Raw genomic sequence first — 27,628 nt, forward strand, 5'->3', positions numbered from 1 at the left:
AGCAAAGTGTCGTTGTCTTTGGATAGAAGCACACGATGGTAGTTAGCACAGAATTCCTGTAAACACAGTTTTTCATGTCAGTCACACACACACACACACACACACACACACACACACACACACACACACACACACACACACACACACACACACACACACACACACACACACACACGACTACTACAATGTTTCATTATCCTAATATCTTGATTCTCGATGTCACCCTTTGACTGCTAGTGGTTTATCACTCTCAACCACCTTGAGTTGGTACCACCCAATACACAGACAACACAAGACACACACCAACAGGACGTCCTCTCCCCATGTTACGTCATGCAACAAAGTGTCATACATCATTCATACAACAAAATACCATCAACATGTTGTACACCAACTCGACACACTTTCTGTTCGATAACAGCTAATCGAGTCGAGATACAACGTGTACGATGTCCTGCCCACTTACACGCCTCACACACCTGGATGGGAAGATAATCTAGTTAACAGTTGATAATAATTTTATCAGCTGTCAATATCAACAGGTGTTGTGGTTGATATCGACAGCTAGTTGATCTCGACCTAACGAGCGCTACACATTTATGTGTGGAATTTGGAGAGTTAAACTGTTGTAGATCCTTTTTGCACTTGCTGTTTACATGAAGCTGTGACACTCAGCTTTGGCATTGTTTGGTATTGCGGTGGTGGATAGACATTCGGGATCTGTGCTGCTTGACACACACACACACACACACACACACACACACACACACACACACACACACACACACACACACACACACACACACACACACACACACACACACACACACACACACACACACACACACACACACACACCAACAATATGGCTATCAGTTTGAGTCGATGTCACTCGCCAGCAAATGAGCACAAATCGAATGCAGCTCTAATACAATTGTATCCATCTGCACACTCCCGACCATACAATCTCACACCATCCTCTAACCTCCTACCAACAGCTCCAACTGTCTCTGTGGGAAACAGATAAGGAACATATTTGAGAGGCAAAGGCACAAGCCGATTAAACTGGCCACTTGCAGCAGCCACATTCTAACAAATCGTGTTTAGTCATTGAGTTAGCCATCCCCTTCCCAGGCTTTCACTAATGGGCTGCTGGTTGCAAGTGGTCCAAAGCATATTGTAGTGTACACCCACATCACTAGTTATCACAATGTCTTTAGATCTGACCACACAAAGTGAACAACCAATTTGATGGAAACCAAAATGTTTCCAATTTCTACAAACGCGTAAAGTCCAGGAATAGTGTTAGGCAATGAGATTAATTTGCATTGAAGTTTGTCTGTCTGATAGACACATACAACATGCATCGAGCATATACATGCCATCCATTCATCGTCTAACTAAGTAAGAGATACACATCACTGCACACACGCTGATAAGAATGACTGACATGAATGCAGCATGCAGACATCCAGATTCTTAGACTGATTGTCACATGACCGGCTCCTCCTTTACAGCATCACTCAGATAGTAAAACAGTCATGTGTCACTCAGCTCTTGAGAACACCCACATCCACCTTAACTAAATTATATCCTCATAGAGTCTCACTTGTGTTCTTCCTTTATTTAGGCATGTCGTTATTGTATCTTCAGAAGGCTTCACGGCCACATCTTTTACTATATTCAGCGTCTCGGGATGAACAACAAGCAATCGATCCCTACATAATCAAATATTCAAAACTTTAAGTGTATGCCAATACAAGATGTTAGACAATAAAGATTCACTTTGCTGCGACAATCAGACGACCTTCGTTTGCTAGATATAAGAGCCGATCTGTTGGGGAGAACACAGAAAATCATAGGAAACAATAAATACACGCAGAGAACAAAACCGGACCTGGATTATCCGTGTTAATTAAGCACTTGTGCATATGTGGTGATCAGGTGTACCACAAGTATGGACTGTAGTAAGATCAGAAGCTTGTACATGACGTCAGACGCGGAACAAACGAAGAAAACTGTGGAAACGGTGCGAATTGAGCAGCGAAACAGTTGCCTTAATGTTTTCATTCGCATTGTAAACGAAGGCGGCGTGGCGTGTGTGATGTGGTTTATGCGTGCGTGTGTGCGTGCGTGAGCACCATGAGAGAAAAACCGACCACGCAAAAAGGTCGAAAAGAACGCAAATGAAACGCGTGGAGAGAAAACGAGAACGTGGATTGAAGGACGGAAAGCAGGCGCATTAGCCACGTTGGTTCTAATCGAATTCTCTACCTCTAGCGCCTCGAGTCTCGAACGACTATCCGCTAAAGTCTCTCTCTCTCTCTCAACTGACAAACCGGGCGCTGAATCTCCACTCTAAAGCCACCCCCGTGTCGTGTGGGGCCCGTTTGTACCTCCGTAATTTACTAAACGCCCTGCTATCGTTAGTCATTCCTAGCCTCGTCCCCACACTCTCTCGCGCTACTCTTGTCCGGTGCCCGTATAAGGATTCCAGGCGCGAGAGACTTACTTGTCACAGTAGTTCAGTTCATGAAGTGACAGAGAACGGAAATGAGAGATAGATTAGAGCTTGTCTTCCCGATATAGACGTGGTTTTGCTGACATTTGAGAAGAAACGATCACTATGAGTTGGTGAGGGTTGAAAGCGAGTGACCGGCCGCGGAACGCGTCAAGATCGAAACAAGTGCCGCGCGTTGCCTATGTCCACGTCGGATGTCACAAACAGACTGAACCATGACTGAAATCTGACTGAGAACACGGCCGCCGATGGCGTATTCGACATTTGTAGCAACTCTGACAGAATTATGGGGCGAATTAAGTTAATTAAGACTGAACCCTGACTGAGAACCCAGCAGGCGACTGCATAGCCGACATCATCAACTCTCACAGAATTGTCGCTCGAAACGACGCGTTCGAACGCACAAATTGCTACACTCATCGATGAGTATCTACCAAACAGTCCGCGCCCCTCAACTACAGTACGTATCAAGTTGCCGCCTTTCTTGCAACACACCCATCCACGTGCGTGGACGTGTCTCTCAATAACTCATTGGATTCGTTTTGTTCAGCAACTTTTGCGGTTCTGGTGTACTGTGTGCGTGTTGCTCTTCTTGTTTTCGGTTTGTTTCGAGGAGGACGAGGAGGGAAGAAGGGAATGTCGAGAGATCGAGAAATTGGCGTTTCTCCGAGGACAAGCCTCTCTCTAGATATGGAGAAGGAGGGCTAGTTGTCTCTCCTGCAATGTCCTGCTATCACTCATCGCAATGAAATATGAATCAGTGGCGCATTACAACAGTCAGTTATGTAACCACGGTAATGACTAATTAGCGTTAGCTTCGCTTTTTTTGACAAAAATGCGCGCTAACATGCAAACTGGATTCTTTGTTGTCTGTTTGTTTGCGATGGTTATTGCTGTTCTTCTTTAGTTTGTTTTACAAAGGTTATCTTTCCTTTCTGTCTGCTTGTCTGTTTGTTTGTTTGTCTGTTTGTTTTGTGTTTGTATGTCTTTGAGTCTGTCTGTCTGTGTCTTTGTTGTCTCAGTTTGTGTTTGTGTTTGTCTGTCTGTCTGCCTGCTTGCCTGTACCTGATCTGTCTGTCTGTCTGTCCGTCTGCCTGTCTGTTTGTCTGTCTGTCTGTCTGTCTGTCCGTCTGCCTGCTTGCCTGTACCTGGTCTGTCTGTCTGTCCGTCCGTCTGCCTGTCTGTTTGTCTGTCTGTCTGTCTGTCCGTCTGCCTGTCTGTTTCTCTGTCTGTCTGTCTGTTTGTCTGCCTGTGCGTCTGTTCGTCTGTCTGTCTCTCTGTCCGTCTGCCTGTCTGTCTGTCCGTCTGTCTGTCTCTGTCTGTTCGTCTGTCTGTCTGTTTCTCTGTTAGCTCAATTGCCTACGTTGTGCCCACTATTACATCATCTGGCTCTAATGTGGCTCTACGTTATGCTTGAACAACTTTGTCTTGTAGTCATGCCGGCTGTTGTCATACGGGAATGAAAACCGTATAGAAGAAAGGACAGCGTGTTTCTCTACTTTGAAGGTAAATGATTTAGTAATCATGTCGTTCACGTCTATACTTGTTTGTTTTGTGGCAGACAATGCAGTGGTAATTGTCAACAATAAAGGAGAAATAAAAGGTGAAGTGGGGAGTTTGTAGATTGGGGTGTGTGTTGTCTGCTAATTTATTTGTGTAGGTTCGGGTATCACGGGTCCAGTAGCGAAGGAATGTGCTGAACTGTGGCTGCGTATTGAGTCGAATGCGTCTAGCATTGCCTAAGTTGTTATCTCAAATGTACGGGACTGTGATAGATGTGGATAATCAACACAATGAGCCATCGCAACGCACTTGGTTTGTATTCCAGAGCACATGCACATACTGTCTGACTGACTGACTTACAGACAGGCAAGCACAGTGACACACACACACGCATACACACACACACACACACACACACACACACACACACACACACACACACACACACACACACACACACACACACACAAATGGCTAATGGATAAGTAGCTGCCGTGTAGGGTTACGCCTCCCAGCCAGATGGCTGGGTTCCTGTGAACTACGCAGGAGCTATGGGCCTTGTTAATTAAGCAATCTCATGGAGCCTGGCCAGGTGCTTGCAGGAGCACCGACTACAATGCTAACTGTGGTGTGGGCACCCAAAGTTCCACCAGGACCCCAGTGGCTGATGGACTTTGTTGCAGCCTTTGCCACCCCAGTCAATGACCAGGTACTCATTTATACTTCTGAGTCGAGAGGCAATTGTGTGTGAGTTTCTTGCCCAAGGAAAGTATGCCATAGCCCGCCATCACTGTGACTTGAACTTGCAAAGTCTCGGATGTAATCTCTCCATAAGATGACTCTCTAACCAACTGAGCTATTGCCCCACGCAACACACACACACACACACACACACACACACACACACACACACACACACACACACACACACATTTGTTATATTCGTCACTGCAGCAGTGGACTGCTGATGTGTTATTGTGCAGTAACTTTGATGTTTATTTGCAGAAGAATACTTCATCTGGCTTTCTACATCTCAGTGCTAGAGTAGTCAAGTCACATTACAGTGTTGGCAGATTGTGGCATGTTCTTCTGCGTTGTGTGTCAGATGTGGAGGATCTTCTCCAGTCTGTTCCTGGTGTTCTTTTTGGTCGATCCATCTGCTGTGAGAGTTTGTACATCATTATTATGAAACATAGAATGTGTGTTTTATTTGTGTTTTGTATTTAGTATCTCCAAGTGTAAAGGAAGGTTTGTTTCTGTTTGTTTGTTTGTCTATTTGTTGTTTATCTTTTAGTTGTCATTCTGTTTGTCCGTGTGTTTGTTTACATTTTTGTCATGTGTTTGTGTATGTTTTGCTATGTGTTTGTTTACATGTTTGTTTACATGTTTGTCTATACATTTTGTTAATATCAACGCTGACTCAGTTTTAATTAAGTAAATTTTTCCATTCCTTTTTATTGTGTTAATATTAGTTGATCATATATTAGTGGAGTGTGTATTGTAGGGTGTGGTCATTGCAAGAATGCCAAACGCGAGTTTGAATCTGCTGCTGAAACATTGTCTGGCCACGACAAGCAAGCATTAGCAGCAATCGATTGCACAGAATTTTCTGGTCAATTCTATTGTTTTGTAATTGTTTTGGTGTGATGGAGTGATATTTGTGTTTATTGTCAGATGTTTGTACGCAGCATGGAGTGAAAGGTTATCCTACATTTAAGTATTTTCACAATGGAAAGGAAAGTGAGAAATATGAAGGTGGACGTACTGCGCACAATTTCTCCAATTTTGTTTTGAGCAAATGTGTGTCAGACAAGAAGGATGAATTGTAGTTTATGTGTACGTACTGCTTGCTCAATAACTTTTCTTGCTATTCATTCACTTGTGCACTTGCTTGTACGCATGCGCTTGTTTGCGCGAGGCATGTTGCTATGACATAGTGCGCATGACAGTTGAACAAAAATTAATTAATAATAATTAAGTTAGAAAAAACATTAAAATTTAATATTTTAATTAATTTATTGTATTTTATGTAAACTATACAAAATTTTATAAAATGTATAAAATAATATTAATTAATAATTAATCATATACATTACAGTTGGCTAACCCTGTTAGCTAACACGTGACCAAAATACCTTCGCTAGGCGTTGTCCTCAACAGTCACGTGATATCGTAACAGTTGGCGATGGCACGAATTGCAGCCGTGAATTGGGAAACCGGACAGCTAGAGGTGTTTACACCGAAGGTCAACAAAGACAACAAACTGGAGCTTGATCTTCAATATGCGAGTTTTTCTCGATTTCCCGAGGAAATTTGTGAAATGAGGGAACTGAAGGTATTGAGACTTTGTATAGACAACATACACTCTATACCCAAAACTGTTGCCAAACTGAGGGAACTGGAAGAGATTTATTTGGTTACAAGTCAGTACGTGAGGAATCCTTACTCACTTATACCAGCAGGTTTCGGTCTGCAGGAGGTCCCTACTGTTGTTTGTGATCTTCCATGTCTTAAGGTTTTGTCTGTGTGTGGTAACTCTGCATTCCCATTGCTGTTTGATGAGCTAATGTCATGTCAACTGCCCAGTACTCTTGTGGAAGTGCAAATGGTGAAATGTGGTTTGACACAAGCGACTTTGTCTGTGATCTGCAACAATGTGAAACTGCGGAGATTGGATTTATCATTCAACGATCTGCAGTCTTTCGAATGTAACAACACAGGGACGATAGGAGGGTTAACAGTCTTGAATGATTTAGAAAAGCTGAATTTGTCATGGAACGAAAATCTCCACACATTTACATTAGCAGGTCTCACCAAGTTGAAAGAGTTGTATTTGAGATACTGTAACATACAGCACCTACCATCAGGAATGAGTGACCTCCATCATTTAGAGAAGCTGTTTTTGGATGGAAACCAACTAGGAGTATTTCCCACATTTTCATGTTTGCAGTGGAAGCATTTACAAACATTGGATTTATCTAACTGTGATTTAGAAAAGATACAGTGGGAGTTGATGTCACCTAACATTTCCTATGAGCTGAATCTTTATAATAACTATAGATTATTGTGTCTTCCTAACAATATATGGAATGGACTGAACTTGAAGATATTGAATCTAGTGGGTTGTGGTATATCAAGTATACCCAATACAGGTAAATAGTAGTATTACTTGTGAGTGTCATAACTAGAGAGATACGACTAATTACGTCATATACACTATTTCCTTAAATGACACTCATCATTACATTTTTGTTCATTTTCAAGTGCCAAACACATTGCTTATCTCTATCCATCATGTCCAGTCTGTTTGTTACTAAACAGTATGATGTACTTGTATTCAATGTGTAATATTTATATATTTATTTGATTGCTGACTAATGGTCTTGTCAGTTGTTTGTCATAATGTACAGAATTTCTATTTTTACACACACACACACACACACACACACACACACACACACACACACACACACACACACACACACACACACACACACACACACACACACACACACACACACTAATGGCAAACAGATAAGGAGCTGCCGTTAAACGGTAATACCCCCAGCCAGATGGCTGGGTTCCTGTGCACTATGCAGGAGCTATAGGCCGTGCTAAGCAATCTCCTGGAGCCTGGCCAGGTACTTGCAGGAGCACCGACTGCGACGCCAACTGTGGCGTGGGCAACCGAAGTCTCACCAGGACAAAAAAGTGGCTGATGGACTTTGTTGCAGTCGGAGGTGTTTGCCACCCTAGTCAATGACCTGGTACTCATTTATACTTCTGAGTCGAGAGAGGCAATTGTGTATAAGTTTCTTGTCCAAGGAAATTATGCCGACACACACACACGCGTGCACGTGAGCACACACACACACACACACACACACACACACACACACACACACACACACACACACACACACACGCATGCATGCAGGCAAACACTGTCACATACACATGCACGCACGCATGCACACACACGCACACATCCACACGTAGAGGTACGTGTAACTCTAGCCTGATATGAAGCTCACCATTCTGGACTTTGCTGTGCCAGGTGATACCAATTCTCTAGTTTTGACAACTTCAAGTCAGCTTGGATCCTGTCTTTCCATTTGAGGCACGGCCCCTGAGCTGGTCTAGAATGTGACAGCCACCCAAATAATAGTTTCTTTGGTAATCTGATTGCAGGCATTCGAGCAACATGTTCTAACCACTGAAGGCGGCCACGCCGAAGGACGTCAGACATTAGAATTACATCACCCCATCTTTTCCGAAGATCAGTATTGGAGACACACACACACGTGCATGCACGTACGCATGCACGCACGCACACACACACACACACACACACACACAAATTATTACTTTGATATTGTTTATTAATTAAGTCTGTTTCGTTTGAGCTTATCTGTTTGTGTTATAATTTGTATAACATTTGTTGCTATTTATTTGTAGAAGTCCAAATTGAGCAAGTTCACTTGCCATACACTTCTGTCACTTATCTTCCCAGGAAATTTGTCTTTAGCCCTAAACTTCAGAAATTGAATGTCCGCAGATGTCCACTAGTGTCTCCACCCATTGAAGTGTGTGAACGAGGCATCAGTTCTATAAGAAAATATTTGGATGAGCTGGAAAGGGATGGTGGAGTACGACGTGGCAGAATAAAGATTCTAGTGATGGGAATTACAAAGGCAGGAAAAACAAGCCTCGTTGAAGCACTGGAGAGTGGTAAACCATTTCTGGCAGAACTCGATGAGAGAACTATAGGTGTGGAAGAAACAACCATGAAGCTGGATGATAAAATAGAATGCAAATTACTTGACTGCGGTGGGCATAAAGCATACATGCTCACCAACCAGCTTATGGTAAGCGACAATTTGTTGGCACTGATTGTGGTTGACGGCAGTTTGTACCAGTTTACTGCGCAATGTTTTCGTTGCAATATTGGAGATTTCCTGCAAACTTTGTACGAGAGAAACAGCAGAGCTCACGTTGCTGTTGTGGTCAGTAAAGTCGATCTGATGGTCGACATGTCAAGAGAAGAAATGAGTAGAAAGTGGAATGAACATCTACACACTCGTCTACGTCAATTCCGCGAGATCAGACAAGTTCAGATCAAGAGAATGTCAGCAACCATTGCAGCCAGTGATTCTCACGAAAACAAATTCGTGTCGGAACGTCTTCAATTTCTTGAATCCCAACAAATAACTGTTGAAGAAAAGGTAATACTGACGAGTGCTGCCACATTCGAAGGAGTGGTCAGTCTAAAGCATCGTTTGAGAAAATTGTGTGGAGATGAACGTTTACTGCCTTCACTGCACACAGACTTGCCATCATCATGGGTGACTGTAGAAGACAAGTTGGTTATACCACAACCTCACACGTCTGTCCCCATTACAGATGTCTCTTATGCAATGCAAGTGTGTGCAAAGCACGGCCTGACAGAAGAAAGGTGTCTTGAGTTACTAATCTACCTGAACAAGGTTGGAAGCATTCTGTATTACTCGTATCAAAAGACTTTATCACAAGTTCTATTTCCTGTTCCACCATTTGTGGTCAATGTACTGAAGGCTGTTTTCAGACACGATCATCATCTTTTAGAATATGACAGTCGATTTATTGGAGCAGACATAGGTCCCAAACAGTTTAAGGAAATGAAGTGTGACCTTGTTTTTAACGGCATTGCGAGGGTGTCTATGCTGCTAGCGTTGTGGAGTGAGTTCCACCTTACTGCAGATGGTCATGTGGACGTGTTTATTAAGCTTTTTCTTGCTCTTGACCTTGCTTATCTGACTGGCTCATCAGATGTTGTAGTTCAGGAACTGTCAGACACTCTTGGTAGACACGAGATTACATCAACTGTGTCAATGTCTACTGACACCATCAGCACGACATCAGATTCATCTATAGACACCAGCAGTATAACTTCAGATTTATCTTCAGTCTATTTTAGCACGACATCTGAACCATCTAACCAAGCAGATCAGATGGACAGTTGCAAAGAACTGATTTGCAAGCTAAAACAACATAATGTTGGCTTGTTGTTGCCATGGTTACTGAATGACGAGGAACCGGATGATGTGAGTCAACTTTGGTGTGCAGATGTAGCAGATGGAGTGATGCAAGTTGTGGTCGAATATTCATTTGCATATAATTGTCCTTTGGGTCTATTTGAACGACTGTCTGCTCGTTGTCATCGTCATCATCCTAATTATATTCGTCACTGGAGCAGTGGACTGCTGATGTGTTATGGTGCGGTGAGTTTGCTGTTTAGTTGCAGCAAGAATACTTCACCTGGCTTTCTACGTCTCAGTGCTAGAGTAGTCAAGTCACATCACAGTGTTGGCAGATTGTGGCATGTTCTTCTGCGTTGTGTGTCAGATGTGGAGGATCTTCTCCAGTCTGTTCCTGGCGTTCTGTTTGATCGATCCATCTGCAGTGAGGGTCCGTCGACTACAAGTATACGTTGTCTTCCCAATCAACATAGACATGTCATTCTAAGTGAGAAGTGGGGATCATTTGCAGTAGAAACTGTAACTGGATGTTACAGTGGAGAGACGTTTGAACTCGTAGAAGGAATTAAAGAAGGTAAACAGCTAACACAAATATCGTCTTATATGAAACATAGAATGTGTGTTCTATTTGTGTTTTGTATTTATTTAGTGTGTCCAAGTGTAAAGGAAGGTATTCCTCTGTCTCAAGTTGTTTCACCAGCAAGTGGTGATTTTGTGAGTCGAAGGAAACTTGAACAGATAGCAGCAGATATAGGAAAGTGGTGGCCTAAACTAACAAGTATTATTGGTACTGACCAGTCTACAGTGTCTGAGCTGCGTGAAAACTATTCTGACTCTAGTTTTGCCCCAGCAGCAGCATCTCGTATATTAAGTGAGTGGCAAAAATTAAGAAATAACCGATTGCAAGTATGTGAATTGTATGATGCTCTACTCGTTGCTGACATTCCATCTTTACCACAACGGCATTTGAGTGATGTCATGTCACCCGATGCAGCATCTGGATTAGCAAAATCTAAAGAGACAGCTGCACGTGGTGAGACAAGTCGAGCTGACTCTGAGATGGTCACTCCACTCATCATAGAGAAAGTAGCCGAAAATGGTTCAGAGCGTTGGCATGAAATTGGTATATACCTTGGAGTTTCACGTTCAGTGCTTACTGAATGTGACCAACCTCTGTACACATTGAAAGAAAAATTGCGTAAAGTTTTGTCAGCTTGGAGAGATAAGAACAGAGAAGCTACAGTTGGTCAGTTGTTGTCTGCTTGTGATGAAGCTGGAGTAGGTGGAATAGTGAGGAGAACATTAGACAGTGATGTACAACACTAAATATTTTATTTTATTTTATTTATTGTATAACTAGTTTTTGTTTAATGAAAGTGATATCATATAATAAACTTGAAGTTTGAATATATTTGCACTAAATAACTTGTCAGTCTAGCGCGCGCTAGATTTTAGTCTTGCGTAACCAGACCCTACCGCTGCGTCATACTTACCAAAGTCCACATTACCAAGGTCAGGCATGTGAAGGACAACACAAAAAGTGGATATTGATGAGCCTGGTAAACTGTCTCTCATTCTACCATCTTGCTCAGTACCATGTGCAGTACGTACGGGGGGCGAGGGGGGAGAAAGCGTCTGGAACCGAGGCTAGTTAGAGCTTGGCTTATTTTCCCGGGTTTGGCTATAGTGACACGTCCCGATCCACACACCCGTATAATGCTTGCGTGCGTTAGTGGGCTGAAGCCTCATTCGCCCGTATGTTGTAATGTGACGGCAACACGCTTCTGTCCGCTCCTTCTGCAACAGGAGCATGAGGAATCTTTTAAGTCTCTTCTTTCAATCGAGAGTGAATGAGTGCTAGTATGTACGGCTTATCTACTTACTGGACATCATCCTGAAAGAATCCGGTGAACCATGGTACGTATACTACTGCAATAATTAATTAAGGATATGTTACTGTGATTCTGAATAAAGTACAGCAGCACTAGGGTACAGTGGAGGTTCACATGCAATTGCAATCTATTACTGTAGTGTCTATTTACGTCTCTGCATAATACAAACATAGTGATGTGTACCTACATTATAGCTACTACTGAGATGTAATGCTAGTCATTACCCGACACGTGAAACGTTATGGACAGTAATGCAGTCAGGTCACGTGACTAGGGTGTGACCAAGCCTGTATGTTATAATATATATATATATATTCACATTGTGTTTCCACAAGCACACTGATAACTGTTGCATCAAGTTTTCAAAAGTCTGTTGTAAAGTAATAGCACTTTTGCTAGTTGTTTTCAAAGCGATTACTCTCAAAGTTAGAAAACTTGATGGCGATCAATAAAATGAATATATGTATATTATAGCAAAGGTATATTTATTGGAAACATAATACATGCACTGGCGTAGGATTGGGAGGCTGGGGGAGGCTTCAGCCTCCCCAAACATTGTGAGCGGGTTATTGTGTCAAGTAGAAACACCACGCTTCAGTAAGTTTTCAATTCAAGTGAAACATTCAACTGAATTGTATAAGCTTAATGTGATGGTCACCATCTGTTTGATGGTTCACAGCAGTATGTAATTCTGTATAGTGAAACTATACTTATATTATTTAAATTACTTAGAGTGATTTACGTTCCCCTAACTCTACGGGTACGTGACTGGTAAGATGCTGTAGGTAGGCAAGGCACACATGCTTTCATGTCTTCAGAAGCAGAAAGATCTTTCTCCTATTTGTGAAGGGTGAAATAAACAAATCTGTTAGGCTATCGCTATGGTAATTGATTTCATATGCTGGTAATTATTAGATGCATAGTCCATCTAGGCTTTAAGCAAAGATTGCAAATACATATTAAATGATTTTGAAGTTTGGTCTCTTTTAATTTTCTACAGCAGTGACATACCGACAATACCAATGAATTGCAAATTTTATCTACGTTACCTTGTATGCATGTGTGTGTGTGTGTGTGTGTGTGTGTGTGTGTGTGTGTGTGTGTGTGTGTGTGTGTGTGTGTGTGTGTGTGTGTGTGTGTGTGTGTGTGGTGTGTGTGTGTGATAGCTCAGTTGGTTAGAGAGTCAATTTTATGGAGTGTTTACATCCGGGACCTTGAAGGGTCGCAAGTTCAAGTCACAGTGATGGCGAGCTATGGCATAATTTCCATAAGCAAGGAACTAACACACATTTGCTTCTCTCGACTCAGGAGTATAAATGAGTACCTGGTCATTGACTGGGGTCCTAAGTGGCCATTGGCTGTGACGTGACATCAGCCACTGGGGTCCTGGTGAGACTTTGGGTGCTCACACCACGGTTGGCTTCACAAGTCGGTGCTCCTGCGAGTGCCTGGCTCGGCTCCAGGAGTTTGCTAGCGCAGGCCCAGAGTTCCCTGAGTAGCGCACAGGGCCCAGCTTAACAGCTGGGGGCGTGACCTCTGAGAGGCAGCTCCTGACATTTAGGATTTTGGATTTTAGGTGTGTGTGTGTTTGTGTGTCTGTGTCTGACTCTGTGTCTGTGTCTGTTTGTGTATGCTTCTGTCTATCTGGTGTGTCTGTCAGTTTGTAGTTGTGTATCTGTGTGTCTGTGTGTCTCTCTTTACCTGTGTGAACTTAGCATAGTAGCCTAGGTGAAAATGTATGAAGGTATGATGGCGTACCCTCGTACACTACGATGTATTTGAATAATATAACACTACTAGACTAGTCCTTGAATCTTGCTCTAGTTAAACACACAAGTACAGCAAACAATTAAACAAATAAAGACCAAGTCATGTCTCATTCTGTAAGTGTTAGAATTGATTTGATGCATAGATTATATTGGTGTGGCATTTGACTGTTTGCTGTTGGCTATCAGATGGACGTCTTCTAATGTCAAACACAATTGGCCGTCTGCAACGGTTGGGTCGATCAGCATTGCTAATCAGGTGATGTAGCACTTCCTTTGGTTTTGAAAGATAGGATAGCTGTAATAAAGAAATTTAAATTGTGTGAGGGTAAGTGGTGGGTGGGGATGAGGGTGTCTGTATGCTTGCATGTATCAAAGGGAGGCCAACACTCTAACGTTTATCATTATTCACCTCTTAGTAGTGAATAATGATGATTGTTGTTGGAGTGTTGGCGAATGATAATAGGGATCATGCAATAATGTGTTATTTTCAAACCTGTGTTGATGGTCTTGTGCAATCTATAAAGAAAACAGCAACTAAACTATAGCAACAAATGATGAAATTGTAAAATTCTTTGTCAGAACCTATTGGACCACGTGTAGTATTAATCACTTGGCAGTTTACTGTAGATTGCGTCGATTTCATTGCCTGCAACAATGAAAGCACACGTGATCATTAGCAATCCATAATATAATTTCATCTATTCCTCACTGAATTATCTATGTCACTCTGTTTTTTATCCAGTTGTCTTCGTAGTTGTCTGATTTCAAATCTTTTTGCGCCATCAGTTTCTGGCTCATCAAAGTGTTCTACATGGTTTGCAGAATTTGTGTTTGTCTCTACAGACTCAAGTGGCAGTTGTGCTGCCTTCGCCTGACTGTAGGCATAGGAATGAGCTATTTGTTGAAGTTGTTTCTCTTTTTGTAAACCAGACGTTGAAGTTGTTAGTATGCTGGATGCCCGTCTTAGAAAGTCAAGACTGCTTCTACTTTTGCTCTGGAAGGTTGGTTCACGCAACGTAGGTGTGACAGGGAGGAGTGATTTACTGTTGCATTGAAAGTCTACATTTGCTGCATTCTGATTGAAGTCAATGGAGGCGTTACAGCTGATTCTAGCTTCTGTTTCTCTAGTGTGAGGGTTGACTGCATCTGTGAGTTTCCGTTTCCGTCCTTGCCGGTCTTTCATTGTTGAGTTTTCGTGTCTCATGCGGTCAGCCTTTATCCCCACTCTCTTGCTATGACTTGTCTTACGTTTCTTTCGTGGTGGTAGTTCACTTACTGTTTGTTCACTTTTTGCTATTTGCTTTACTCGTTTGGCTTCTTTTACCAGTCTTCTGGCTGTTGCTCTCTTCAAGGATTTCCTGCGTAATGATGGTAGAAGCAAGAGGCCTTCTGTTGACTGTGGCATCTGCTCTTTCGATTTTGTCACAGACTGTCGAATAGCTATTGCCAGACATCGTAATGCTTCCACGTTTTGACTTAGGTATGTAAGACGTTCTGCCTCCTTTATGGCTTCTCTTGCATCCAACTGAGCATCCTTTAGCTCTGTGGCTTGTCTCTACACACAATACAACAGCGTTAATTCAAGCTGTAAACCCACAGTTTCACTGTCTAAGTACACTTAAGCGGGAATGAGCATGGTGCTAGATGTAACTTCAGGCCCGGATCCCGTTATTTTTGAAAGAGGGGGTTGACCTGGTAGCAATTATTTATAGCATTACTAATTTTCTCTTTTCTAATGAAATTATCGAACCACGCCTATTGGAAAATAGGGGGTTGAAACCCTCTGAACCCCCATCTGGATCCGGGCCTGAACTTGTCTGGGTTAATAGCAGATTGCCTTATAAGTTAATATTTCTTTTGGACACAATACATACCCTTCGTTCTGGCAGGCAGTGAAGCACGCTGCTGGCTGATTCAGTACAATCTTGTTCTGTAACCATGGTAGAATCTGGTTGGCTGTCATAGTCCAGACTGTCTACATTGTGATCTTCCACAGATTCATGGTTGCTATGAAATCTAGAATCAAGAGCACTTTTGTCTATTGACAGGTATGGCCCCTCTAGATAGCTGGGAGGCAGATTCTTCCAATCCCATCCTTCAACAAGGCGAAACACAGCAAAAAAGTGCTTGCATGGAATTTGTTCTTTTTTCCAGTCTGTGCAAGTACATGATGGTAATTTATGAAAAGATCCGAACTCAACGGTATGCCAAACATCTTTTTTGGACTGTGACTTCACATGAAAGACACCAGATCTAATAGGATTGCAGTAAACATCTTCAGCACAAAACTTGAGAGCAGATGACTTCCTTTCAAGACAATGAGCCACAATACTAGATGGTCTATTATGTAGATATGATGGTATGGATTTGTCATAGGAACGATAGTCTGTGCTTGCTTTATAGTTTAGGAAAAGATATCTTTCTCTTTGATCTGGTAGGAAATGGTGAATGAGAATCTCGATAATGCTTGATAGTGTCAGGTCTCTCTTCCTTGGCAGATATGAATATTTCAATAGCTTGTTTTGAGCCTCAGTCCCATTGTCTGTTTCAACTGCAGCATGATAGGAATTGTCACGAAAACATCGAGCCCATTTCTAATCAGCAAGCAGACATTTATAAACACAACTATGTATCAGAAACCTACTAAAAAACTTCTCTGACATGTACACAGATATCACAAACTCGCATGTATGGACACACCTACACAGACAGACACACAGACACGCACACACACACACACACACACACACACACACACACACACACACACACACACACACACACACACACACACACACACACACACACACACACACTAGAGTCTTACCTCAGGAATACACAGCCATTTTCGTGACAGCCACTGGTTGACTTGGTCATGACAACGCCACACATCACTCTGCTTTAAGTTCTCTTCTTCTTTTCTGTAAAAGTAATCAATGGCTTTATCAGGCTCTTGGCATGGAGGGGCATACGCCATCTTTCTCAGTATTTCTAGCAGTGATTCACTCTCTGTGGTGTTTAATCCATGCTTTAAATCTCTTACCCATCGTGTCCACGCTTGTTCCCTATGAAAGTCACACAGATACAGGGTTGATTCTGGAAAGGATGTAGTGAGGCCTGTCATTTGAGCTTCTGAGTAATCAGTCATCCAAAATTGTGGTTTCCAGGCTGGGTTCCAATCTTTGAGGATTTGTAGTGCTTCGGCAATTTGTTCAGCTGTTTCATGCTGTATTACAAAATCAGCAACTACTGTGTAGTTAACGTTAGTCTTTACGCAGATAAAGAAGAGCGCAAGATCATACTTGGTTGTTTTGTATGTTGCATCAATAAGACTGATGGTATTGCCATAGCGTACCAATAGATCTTGTTGCTACTTTTCTTGATGGACATACAGCACGTGTTGCTGAGATTGGGAAGCTGTTGAGCTAAAGGTGATTGGTGCGTCAGGCCTGGGTTTGCATGACTTGCTAAAATTGTTTTTTGACAGACTGACTGATTCATTATTTGGTGTACCTGTACAGGATGTAGCTGTGTTTAGAGGGCCCTTTACATTTCTGTAAGGTCGGAAATGATACTTAGTACCAGGAGATTCTATTTGCCACTGTATAATACTCAATGACAAATTTTCTTGGTCTAGTTTTGATAGCTTGAGTTTCTGTTTTGCTAAATAGATGTGGTTCTTTATGTCAACACTAGAGGGATAGTAGGCTCTGTTTGTCTCCTCAGGTTTTATACCTTGATCAACATTTAGTCTGGTTTTTACGAATCTTCGTAAGGCTGCTTTCACCTCAGTCACTTTGGTTATGCCATCACGAACAATGTTACTGATTTCATGTATGATTGCAGGGTGAACTGTTTGTGCAAATCCTGCAGCTCCTCCACAAGAATGATTGGAATGAGCATCAACGTCAGGAAGTGAAACAAAATATCGTTTGGTGTAGCTGGCTGTACCACTCTTCATTGCATTCTGCACTTCCCTCACTATGGCTGCTCTTGCCTTCTTGAAGTCGGACCTTGTAGATGGAGTATCATATGGTAACTTGAAATCAGGAAATCTAATGACTTGTCGAATGCTAATATGGGCTGTGCATCCTTTTTTTCTAGTTGTCTGGAGTAGGAGACGTTTCTTTTCAGTGCCACTGCTGTCTCTGTTCCTTGCTGAATACGTCTCTCCAGACTTCAGGCAAGAGGAACCAAACTGACATTCCAGCTGCTTCCTTCCACATAAACAGAATGGTGTGCCATCAAATGGAACAACTATCTCACCAGCTGAACATTGAAATAGAATCATCGGAAGAGTTTTCTTCAGCTCTGCTTTAGACTCTTCTTTCAAAGATTGGCAGATGTCTGCTACTGTAGACGTTCATGTCACAAACGTAGATGTGGTAGCACATTGATGTGTCTGGAGCAGAGCTTCAAGTGATGTTTCTCCATCAACATAGCCACTAACACAATTTCCATCTCTGTGAGCTCCACAAATACTCTGTGACCAAATAGGAAGTGACATGCCAATATATGTCACAATCACTGTCTCCAGTCCTTGGTCTCTCACTGTAACCACGTTCAAATACAGTAACACCGTCTGCTTAGCTACAGTCACTCACTTTTTCTGGATCGCTGAATGTTCACAACTAGTTTAATTTATTCCTTGACAGTCAGACACGTGCACACCCCACACTTCAATTTCGATACGTTTACTAGAACTGCCACTTCTTCAATTGGGCACCGGTTTACACACTTCACACAGTAGCGATTCGACTCTCTTGCTTGTTGTAAATACAGTTGAATGGAGTTGTCTGAGGATGGTGTTGGTTTCGCGCGTAATGGTAAGGCTTCGTGTCACGTGTCAATGCACGTGCTGTGCGTGTACAGTACTGTACACCTACGGGTTTGTAGTATAGGTTCGTTAGCGCACGCAAGCATTATACGGGTGTGTGGATCGGGGACGTGTCACTATAGGCAAACCCTATTTTCCCATCTTTATTAATATCAATTAATTTTGTGTTAATGTCAAGTGTATGTACTATTGGTATATAAAAGCTGCTACTCATTTCCTGTTTATTAAATATAGTCAAAGTAATGTCCATAAAATCAAAACTAAATTTGACCCCCAAAATAATTAATATATTTTAATCATAAAATAAAATTAATATATTTTGACTAAAAATAAAATTATTATATTCTGCATTCAATTATTACAGTGATTGAGGAATGTGATTAGATCATCAAACTAGAGAAGATAGTTGAGTAATCCTATAGCTAATGTGTTTGAGATGTTTCAAGAGTAAATTCATCTTACTGTTCTTCTAGTGCAAAAAGCACTTTCCTTGTGTATTCAAATGAACGTGCCTGTAAAGATAGATAAATAGATATATTGGTGAGAAGATGGTTGGTTGTGAAGTGGTCGTTGGTTGAACCTTTTCTAGGTATTGTATAAAGTATCGCTTTACATCCACATCTTCTGTACTTTGTCTCAATATATCTGAAGAGGAGGCAACACATTGTATGCACACACACACACACACACACACACACACACACACACACACACACACACACACACACACACACACACACACACACACACACACACACACAGACACACACCTCACTTATTAATTGTGTGCTCTGCATATTGCTGTATACTCCATCAATGATCGGGAACGAAAAGTTTCCTTGTGTGATGCCTTCACAGTAGCTTTTGTTCTTTTCATACTAAACCCACACAATACACAGTAACAAACAGACAGCAATACTTCAGCTACCCTATCGGCTATTCACCTCAGTTGAACACAAATTGACAAAATTGTCTCGACTTTGAAACCAGAGCCCGAGAACATCAAGCAATGGCTGAAAGTCACTGTCAAAAAGACAAAAGTCTGATAACACAAATACTTTATCATAGTTTAATAATTTAAATTTTTATTGATTAGAATAATATAAATTAAATTTAAATTAATTGATTTCATAAATTACTGGCAGATGGTATACATAAATGTATGCATATGTATGATGTGTATACAGTAGTTCCCCTCTTGGACGACCACCCTTATGAGCGATCACCTCTTGTTTACGACCAGTTTGGATTGGCACTGACGAAATTTGTATTGCATGTAACCCTCTTCAGCGACCACCCCTCTAACACGACCAGTGACCACCAAAGTAAGCTCAAAGTTGTCACGTGTCCCCGCCATGAGCGACAACTTAGCATTGCCTGTCTCCGCCACTGCACCGGGTATGTATAAGGAAAGGAGTGTTGTCACAATCAACCACAGTACAGTAACAAGTGTGTGTAGGGAAGTAGTCGAATGTTGTCTCGAAAACGCAAGATCCTAGCCATTCATGAAAGGATAGCTGTGCTGGACAAGATAAAAGAAGGCCATTCGTGTCGCTCAATCGCTGAAGATCTCGGCGTAGTAAGACACAAATTCAAGGAATTAAGGGAACAAAAAGAGCATTAGACAACAATGGAAAACCGGAGGTCGAGCAGAGAGGAAGTACAGCAAGGTTAGAAAGTTGTGCTACGAAGATTTGGACAGAGTTGTTTGGGAGTAGTTCGGTGTTGTTGTTTGTTGTTCTTGGTCTTGTTCTTGTTGTTTGTTTGTATATGTACTGTACAGTGCACTGTAGAAAACTAAATTAACGAGTTCAACAAAAACAGTTCCCCTGATGAGAGACCACTTTGATGGAAACTTAGAGATGGTCGTCCATGAGGGGAACTACTGTACTTGTTGGTTTGATTGCCATAAATATTACCTTTTATTTTCACTAAATAGCTGCATTAGATCCACTGCTAGCTTGAAGAGACCACCAGTCTCTACAAGACAATTACATCAGTTGACATGATTTAGTGGCATATGATGCACTCACTCACTTTGTTTCACCATTCGTTTCTATTTGTCTTCAGTTGGACATATACATGCATCTCTCCAATAGCTAGATGTCCATCCCTTGACCTCAATGCAACTCAAGAAGCTGAGCTGGGGGACACAGTAAACAAAATTTGATTAGTTGTCTATTTGTTTGTTTATTTGTTTGTTTGTTTGTTATTTGTTTGTTTGTTGTTTGCTCATTTGTTTGTTTGTTTATGTTTGTTTGTTGTTTTGTTTGTATGTGTTTGCTTGTTTTTGTGTGTGTATGTGTGTGTCTAGACATGCCCGAGAAAGACGACACTGAGACCGGGTGTGCCAGATCCACGACTTTTTGCAGAGCCTGGAAGTAGACAAAGTTGGCTGAATCAATGACATGAGAAACTCCAAACACGTGATGAGCAACTGAAATCCATAACTCAATCGACCTCATAAAACTCAACCAATCAGACTGACAATAACCTGGAATGCCTCGACGAAGTCTCGAGTTGCCTTCAATATCATCAATCCTGCACAACAAATAAATATAAATTCTATACATAAATTACCAAATAACACAGACTAACATTAGACTCGCATTGTGCAACATTTGCGTAATAACCTTGACGATTTCTAATTTATCATCCGGGATCTTCAACTACACTGAACGCCTACAAACCGATCAACCATAAACACGACAAAAGCCTGCTCGTTGCACATATCATACCTCTATAAGATGCACACGCACAGCCTTGCTCGGGACCTGACAGATGTATTCGTACGGCTCCAGCAGCACCTGCAGTCGAAATCGAGGCCATTCGGTTCTCCAAGTGCAAGACGAAATGCACAAAATCCTCTTACCCGTTTCTCTAACTCATCACCTGTTACACAATGCACACGACGAGGGGGTGCCACAGCCGTCGTTTCAGCCGCCATTCTCAACTTCCGGGTGAGATGTAAGGTAGGCGTGTCTTGTTGCGCATGCGTCGATAGACAAGAGGCACCATGTCTAAGCGAGGCGAGTATCCGCTTGAATCGACGAGATGTCAACGCGTGTGAGCGAGTTGTCGGTCGTAATGCGTTTGTTTGTGACTTTTCAGGTCGCGGAGGAAGTAGTGGCGCGAAGTTTCGCATTTCTCTTGGTCTTCCAGTGGGCGCCGTCGTCAACTGCGCGGACAAGACGGGAGCGAAGAATCTGTACATTATTGCTGTTTATGGCATTAAGGGAAGGCTGAACAGGCTGGCAGCGGCTGGATGTGGTTGTATGGTGGTCGCTACGGTGAAGAAAGGAAAGCCGGAGTTGAGGAAGAAAGGTGATGAGGTGTTCTCTTGGTTGCTGTTTGTATGACTGCTGCCTTACTTGTCTGTTGGTCTCTTGGTTATTCTGTCTGTCTATCAGTCTGTCTGTCTGTTTATCAGTCTGTCTGTCTGTGTGGCTTTGTTGTCTGTCTGTGTGGCTTTGTTGTCTGTCTATCTGTTTGTGTGTTTGTCTGTCTTTGTCTGACGGTCTGTCTCTGTCTTGTCTGTCTGTCTCTGTCTTGTCTGTCTGTCTGTCTGTCTGTCTGTCTGTCTGTCTGTCTTTCTGTCTGTCTGTCTTTGTCTTCCGGTCTGTTTCTGTTTGTCTGTTTGTCTGTCTGTCTGTCTTTGTCTTCTGGTCTGTTTCTGTTTGTCTGTTTGTCTGTCTGTCTGTTATGCTTGTTTGTCTGTCTGGTTGTCTGTCTCTGTCTGTTTATCTGTCTGTCCGTTTGTCTGTCTGTCTGTCTGTCTGTGCATTTTAGTTGTCTCTATGTATATATGGTACAAGTGTGCTGTAGTGAGAGAGTTTAGGCAATTGATTATTGACCAATTACAGTCTTAATTGACAGCATGAGAAGTTTTAGTAGATGTGGTTAGGTAGCCACTAGTGGTGGCACTACAAACAATTTTATTAGCTGATTCATTGGAAACGATCAGCAGTTACATGAACACAAACGAGTGTGTCATTCCAGACATCACGTGAATTCTAGGTGATCTACGAATTGTAGGGACACAATCAACTGTACATGTGCTAGGGTTACTCTAATGTGTCTGTAGACGGATGGACAGACGGACGGACGATTGGACAATTGGAATACAGCACATGCACTTGTATGACTGGTGTTTGTTGTGCCAGTTGATGTGATGATATTGCTGGTGTTATTTGACCAGCAGTGGTTCACGTCTGTTGGCTATTTCTAAGACGTAGTTGCCACATGATTGATGACTGACTAATACCGAGCTTCATCTAGTACGTTCAATATAAATTCTTTGAGAATTTGAATCATAAAATATGAGTGCAGTCGATGAGAAGCGGACGGTATGTGTTGTGGTCATAGTGCATGTTGCTAATCTGTTAGCTCAACTGCCTACGTTGTGCACACTTGTACATCATCTGGCTCTAACGTGGCTCTACGTTATGCTTGAACAACTTTGTCTTCTAGTCATGTCGGCTGTTGTCATACGGCAATGAAAACCGTATAGAAGAAAGGACGGCATGTTTCTCTATTTTGAAGGTAAATGATTTAGTAATCATGTCGTTCACCTCTTATGCTTGTTTGTATTGTGGCAGACAATGCAGCGGTAATTGTCAACAATAAAGGAGAAATGAAAGGTGAAGTGGGGAGTTTGTAGTTTGGGGTGTGTGTTGCCTGCTAATTTATTTGTGTAGGTTCGGGTATCACGGGTCCAGTAGCGAAGGAATGTGCTGAACTGTGGCCGCGTATCACATCGAATACGCCTAGCAATGCCTAAGTTGTTATCTCAAATATGCGAGACTGTGATAGATGTGGATAATCGACACAATGAGCCATCGCAATGCACTTGGTTTATATTCCAGAGCACATGCACATACTGTCTGACTGACTGACTGACAGACAGACAGATTTAGTGACACACACACACACACACACACACACACACACACACACACACACACACACACACACACACACACACACACACACACACACACACACACACAGTGGCAAATGGATAAGTAGATGCCGTTTAGGGTTATGCCTCGCAGCCAGATGGCTGGGTTCCTGTGAACTACGCAGGAGCTATGGGTCTTGCTAAGCAATCTCCTGGAGCCTGGCCATGTGCTCGCAGGAGCACCGACTACAATGTCAACTGTGGTGTGAGCACCCGAAGTCCCACCAGGACCCCATTGGCTGATGGACTTTGTTGCAGCCTTTGCCACCCCAGTCAATGACCAGGTACTCATTTATATTCCTGAGTTGAGAGAGGCAATTGTGTGTGAGTTTCTTGCCCAAGGAAAGTATGCCATGGCTCACCATCACTGTGACTTGAACTTGCAAAGTCCTGGATGTAATCTCTCCATAAGATGACTCTCTAACCAACTGAGCTATTGCACCACACAACACACACACACACACACACACACACACACACACACACACACACACACACCATTTGTTATATTCGTCACTGGAGCAGTGGACTGCTGATGTGTTATTGTGCAGTAACTTTGCTGTTTATTTGCAGCAAGAAGACTTCATCTGGCTTTCTGCGTCTCAGTGCTAGAGTAGTCAAGTCACATCACAGTGTTGGCAGATTGTGGCATGTTCTTCTGCGTTGTGTGTCAGATGTGGAGGATCTTCTCCAGTCTGTTCCTGGTGTTCTTTTTTATCGATCCATCTGCAGTGAGAGTTTGTACATCATAATTATGAAACATAGAATGTGTGTTTTATTTGTGTTTTGTATTTATTTAGTGTGTCCAAGTGTAAAGGAAGGTATTCCTGTGTCTCAAGTTGTTTCACCAGCAAATGACGATTTCGTGAGTCGAAGGAAGCTTGAACAGATAGCAGCAGATATAGGAAAGTGGTGGCCTCACCTAACAAGTATTATTGGTACTGACCAGTCCACAGTGTTGGAGCTGTATGAAAAGGATTCTAACCCCAGGTTTACTCAGGCAGCAGCACCTCGTATATTAAGTGAGAGACAAATATTAAGAAATAACCGATAGCAAGTATGTGAATTGTATGATGCTCTACTTGTTGCTCACATTCCATCTTTACCACAACGGCATTTGAGTGATGTCATGTCACCCGATGCAGCATCTGGATTAGCAAAATCTAAAGAGACAGCTGCACGTGGTGAGACAAGTCGAATTGACTCTGAGATGGTCACTCCACTCATCATAGAGAAAGTAGCCGAAAATGGTTCAGAGCGTTGGCATGAAATTGGTATATACCTTGGAATTTCAACTTCAGTGCTGACTGAATGTGACCAACCTCTGTACACATTGAAACGAAAATTACGTAAAGTTTTGTCAGCTTGGAGAGATGAGCTACAGTTGGTCAGTTGTTGTCTACTTGTGATAAAGCTAAAGTGGGACAAGCAGTGAGAAGAGGATTGGACAGTGACATACAACACTAAATATTTTATTTTATTATATTAACAGTTTTTGTTTAATGAACGTGATATCATATAATAAAGTTGAAGTTTGAATAAATTTGTGATCGCAAACAAGACTCATGTGAGACACCACAGCCACCATCGCTCGGCTTTTGTGTACGCCTCATAGTAATAACGATACAGATTTGAGTCTTTTGACACGTGACTTGGCTCCTAGCTGCCTGAAAATGTGGTAAGCTGAGACTGAACTCGTCTACAAGGGTGCTTCCACCTTGCTTCTCGATGCTAAAAATGCAGCTACTTTATCCAAACGCAGGGCAACAACCAACCAATGAGAAAAGAAGAACGGAGATCATGAGACAAAGTTGTCGACAGGCGCTTTAGTATCCTTTCCATATGATAGCTTCACAGGTTATGTGGCCCCAGGTTCAATCGAGAGGACGTCAGTACAAATGTCTAGACCACAAAAACAGGATTCTCCAGTTGCACAAGATAGATGTTGGAGCAGAGAATGTTTCTGTTCATCCTACCAATTTCTGTGTCCGCTGCCATCTAGTAACGCGTTGATTTACAAAGAGGCAAGGAGCCTCTATTCTTGTAGCTCTCTGCAGAGAGTGGATGCCACACTAAGAAAACTGCAACACCTGCTCCACTTGTCAGCAACAGAAGAAAGAAGGAAGACCACACAAAAAGTGAAAAGAATCAGCTTGTTCCCACAGGTCAGTCAGCAATCAAATTGACTGACCTAATCCAACAAACAGAAACAGTAGCACCAGAAGCCCTATGTTCACAAGACTTTATTCAAGCAATCCAACTATCCCATTTCATCCAATTTGAGTCAGTTCTGTACCTGTTTGACTCGTTCAACTGCCCTGTGTGAATAAGTTGGCAACATCCCAGTTGAACTCCAATGCAACCATTTAATGTGCAAGAAGTGTGCCATTCAACATTTGCATCAGTCTCCCTTGTATGACTGTCTCCAGTGCCAGCAGCTATACAAGAAGCACATCGAGAGCCCAACCATTAGCATCACAACAGTAGAGATGCTCATGCCACAGGTCACACGGCATCGGCCAATAGTCAAAAAGAGAAAGGCACAAACTACAATTGGCATCTTTGATAGCGGTAGAAGTCTGTAGAATGCGCTGTGAGTAAGAATAAAAACAAACAAACAAACCCGACTCCGCCATCTTTGAATCTCGATTGTAACTGAATTCTAGTAGCACAAATAACTGGATTACAGCGAAAGTCCTCGCAACAACCCGGACAATGCGGCAAAACGGGACGACGAGAAATGTGTCGTTTCACATGCTACAAAGGCCTTCGACATTTCCAGAGATCTTCTTCACATAGCGACACTACCCGATTGTGTCGTCATACCCTAAATGACAGCCTACGCTTTCTGCGGTATCTGTCAGCAAACGCCGATCGACGTCACTCGAGCAAAAAACTGGTCTTCTTTAACTGAGCATGCGCAACAACTAAGTGGCGCGGCCTTGCATCGTTGAAACGGACGTGAAAACGGCTCATTACGACCCGATGAGCAAAAGCTGCACAAACGATGAGACGCCCAGAGAAGTTGCACAAAGAAGTAGATGTCTATAGAGCGAAGGTTGTAAGATTGTGGTTGTTCCATCAATATTGTCATCTTCTGAAAGCTCAAAACATTGTAGGTGCATCAAATCGTGTTTTGTTGACTGAAAATGAGTGCTGCTTCTTTTGTACGTATCTAGGCGAAAGCTGCTTTTCGTATTTGCTCTAGACTTTGGCTGTGCGTGGCGGTTGGTGTTGTTTCAGCTATAAAATCAATGTCTTTGTGTGTTAGAGCTACAATGAGTCGTTCTGTTTGTTGTGAGCTGGAAAATCGGTGGTAAGCTGTTTTGTTTGGATAATGCGTTGGCAATTTGCGAGGCAGTTTTGTATGTGTTTTCTAGAATGCATAATATTGATGATGAGTGAGGCAGGTGCAAGTTCGTTTACGGCTCCTGCAAAGAAAAAGTTAAGGTTCGATGTAGCGTCGAGGTGAGGGCTAGGATTAGAGTGAGGGTTAGGGTTAGAATGAGAGTCAGGGTTACAGTTCGTTGCCCCTGCTTATTGTGAGACAGCGGGCCAAGCTGATTCCAACAGAAAGCGTAACGACAGCCAGTGGTGCAGTCGTTGTGTAAACGTAAGCCTAGTGAATGCAAGATGAACAACTACAAGCCTCATGTAATGCTAGCTTGGCAAGCTAGCATGGATATTCAGTATGTTGTAAATGCTTATGCTTGTGTTATGTATGTGGCTTGTTACATAAGGAAAACTGATGATGGTATGGGAGAGCTGCTTAGGTGTGTTGAGGATTCTGTTATAGCGCGACTAATTACCTTCAAGGTGCATACTGGCCAAGGGTTTGCACTTCTAGCGCGCTTCTTCATTTGTTTGATTGTTTGTTGTTGTTGTTGTTGTTGTTGTTGTGTGTGTGTGTAAAGTATTTATTTTGTAGGGTGTGGTCATTGCAAGAAAATGAAACCTGAATATGAATGAGCAACAGCTACACTGAAACAAGATGAGGTGTGAGAGCAGACTACTGAAATTACAGTTTGCTGTTTTGTTATTTTGTGTGTTGTACATCTCATTTTCTTATTAAAAACTTTTATCTGCTAAAATGTTTTGACTTGTTGTGTGTGTTCTTATTTTGTGTTGT

The 27,628-nt window shown here is 42.3% G+C and overlaps 5 protein-coding genes, 3 long non-coding RNA genes and 1 pseudogene across 11 annotated transcripts in view; 6 read left to right on the forward strand and 3 right to left on the reverse strand.

Annotated features, from left to right (window-relative positions):
* The window catches only part of LOC134195108 (semaphorin-6A-like), an 11,495-nt gene extending 9,492 nt beyond the window's left edge, over nucleotides 1-2,003 (reverse strand). For both annotated transcript variants that reach the window (XM_062664123.1, XM_062664122.1), the window contains exons 1-4: nucleotides 1,898-2,003; nucleotides 1,786-1,834; nucleotides 1,610-1,718; nucleotides 1-56 (exon numbers count right to left, since the gene is read on the reverse strand). The exon at nucleotides 1-56 is cut by the window's left edge and continues 46 nt beyond it. In XM_062664123.1, coding sequence (XP_062520107.1) covers nucleotides 1-56; nucleotides 1,610-1,718; nucleotides 1,786-1,834; nucleotides 1,898-1,931 — 248 coding nt within the window. In that variant the 5' untranslated portion in view covers nucleotides 1,932-2,003. The remainder of the gene's footprint in view (nucleotides 57-1,609; nucleotides 1,719-1,785; nucleotides 1,835-1,897) is intronic.
* Nucleotides 2,004-3,176: 1,173 nt separating this feature from the next.
* LOC134195110 (uncharacterized) lies at nucleotides 3,177-5,898 on the forward strand. The gene is made up of 8 exons (XR_009972318.1): nucleotides 3,177-3,315; nucleotides 3,956-4,027; nucleotides 4,083-4,124; nucleotides 4,182-4,336; nucleotides 5,030-5,186; nucleotides 5,252-5,272; nucleotides 5,529-5,636; nucleotides 5,699-5,898. It is a non-coding gene; the product is annotated as an uncharacterized LOC134195110 (long non-coding RNA).
* Nucleotides 5,899-6,202: 304 nt separating this feature from the next.
* Nucleotides 6,203-11,466, forward strand: LOC134194972 (malignant fibrous histiocytoma-amplified sequence 1 homolog). Of its 2 annotated transcripts, XM_062663964.1 has the most exons (4): nucleotides 6,203-7,176; nucleotides 8,483-8,892; nucleotides 8,944-10,615; nucleotides 10,691-11,466. In XM_062663964.1, exons 1-4 carry the CDS (start codon nucleotides 6,210-6,212, stop codon nucleotides 11,365-11,367), a joined length of 3,726 nt encoding a protein of 1,241 aa, XP_062519948.1. In that variant the 5' UTR covers nucleotides 6,203-6,209; the 3' UTR covers nucleotides 11,368-11,466. The 2 variants fall into 2 exon arrangements, with proteins under 2 accessions (XP_062519948.1, XP_062519947.1); XM_062663963.1 differs by having other exon boundaries at nucleotides 8,483-10,615.
* Nucleotides 11,467-11,669: 203 nt separating this feature from the next.
* On the reverse strand, nucleotides 11,670-21,160 carry LOC134194926 (geranylgeranyl pyrophosphate synthase-like; annotated as a pseudogene).
* LOC134194637 (uncharacterized) lies at nucleotides 13,760-14,906 on the reverse strand. The gene is made up of 4 exons (XM_062663579.1): nucleotides 14,412-14,906; nucleotides 14,285-14,348; nucleotides 14,196-14,218; nucleotides 13,760-13,997 (listed from the first exon to the last, which is right to left on the reverse strand). The coding sequence occupies exons 1-4, from the start codon at nucleotides 14,904-14,906 to the stop codon at nucleotides 13,824-13,826; spliced, it is 756 nt and encodes a 251-aa protein (XP_062519563.1). The 3' UTR covers nucleotides 13,760-13,823.
* LOC134195133 (uncharacterized) lies at nucleotides 15,070-17,836 on the forward strand. The gene is made up of 3 exons (XR_009972325.1): nucleotides 15,070-15,182; nucleotides 17,549-17,737; nucleotides 17,807-17,836. It is a non-coding gene; the product is annotated as an uncharacterized LOC134195133 (long non-coding RNA).
* A 395-nt stretch (nucleotides 21,161-21,555) lies between the features above and the next one.
* LOC134194638 (large ribosomal subunit protein uL14-like) lies at nucleotides 21,556-23,038 on the forward strand. The gene is made up of 3 exons (XM_062663580.1): nucleotides 21,556-21,595; nucleotides 21,651-21,863; nucleotides 22,926-23,038. Exons 1-3 carry the CDS (start codon nucleotides 21,556-21,558, stop codon nucleotides 23,036-23,038), a joined length of 366 nt encoding a protein of 121 aa, XP_062519564.1.
* LOC134194778 (uncharacterized) lies at nucleotides 21,655-25,055 on the forward strand. Of its 2 annotated transcripts, none has more exons than XM_062663744.1 (6): nucleotides 21,655-21,863; nucleotides 23,010-23,081; nucleotides 23,138-23,179; nucleotides 23,237-23,391; nucleotides 24,073-24,236; nucleotides 24,300-25,055. In XM_062663744.1, the coding sequence occupies exons 4-6, from the start codon at nucleotides 23,312-23,314 to the stop codon at nucleotides 24,551-24,553; spliced, it is 498 nt and encodes a 165-aa protein (XP_062519728.1). In that variant the 5' UTR covers nucleotides 21,655-21,863; nucleotides 23,010-23,081; nucleotides 23,138-23,179; nucleotides 23,237-23,311; the 3' UTR covers nucleotides 24,554-25,055. The 2 variants fall into 2 exon arrangements, with proteins under 2 accessions (XP_062519728.1, XP_062519730.1); XM_062663746.1 differs by having other exon boundaries at nucleotides 24,073-24,230.
* Nucleotides 25,056-26,422: 1,367 nt separating this feature from the next.
* On the forward strand, nucleotides 26,423-27,321 carry LOC134194863 (uncharacterized). Its single transcript, XR_009972256.1, has 3 exons — nucleotides 26,423-26,614; nucleotides 26,679-26,815; nucleotides 26,880-27,321. It is a non-coding gene; the product is annotated as an uncharacterized LOC134194863 (long non-coding RNA).
* Nucleotides 27,322-27,628: the final 307 nt, after the last annotated feature.

This window comes from Corticium candelabrum, chromosome 19 (genome assembly GCF_963422355.1).
Source record: "Corticium candelabrum chromosome 19, ooCorCand1.1, whole genome shotgun sequence".
In the NCBI taxonomy this organism is placed as follows: Eukaryota; Metazoa; Porifera; class Homoscleromorpha; order Homosclerophorida; family Plakinidae; genus Corticium; species Corticium candelabrum.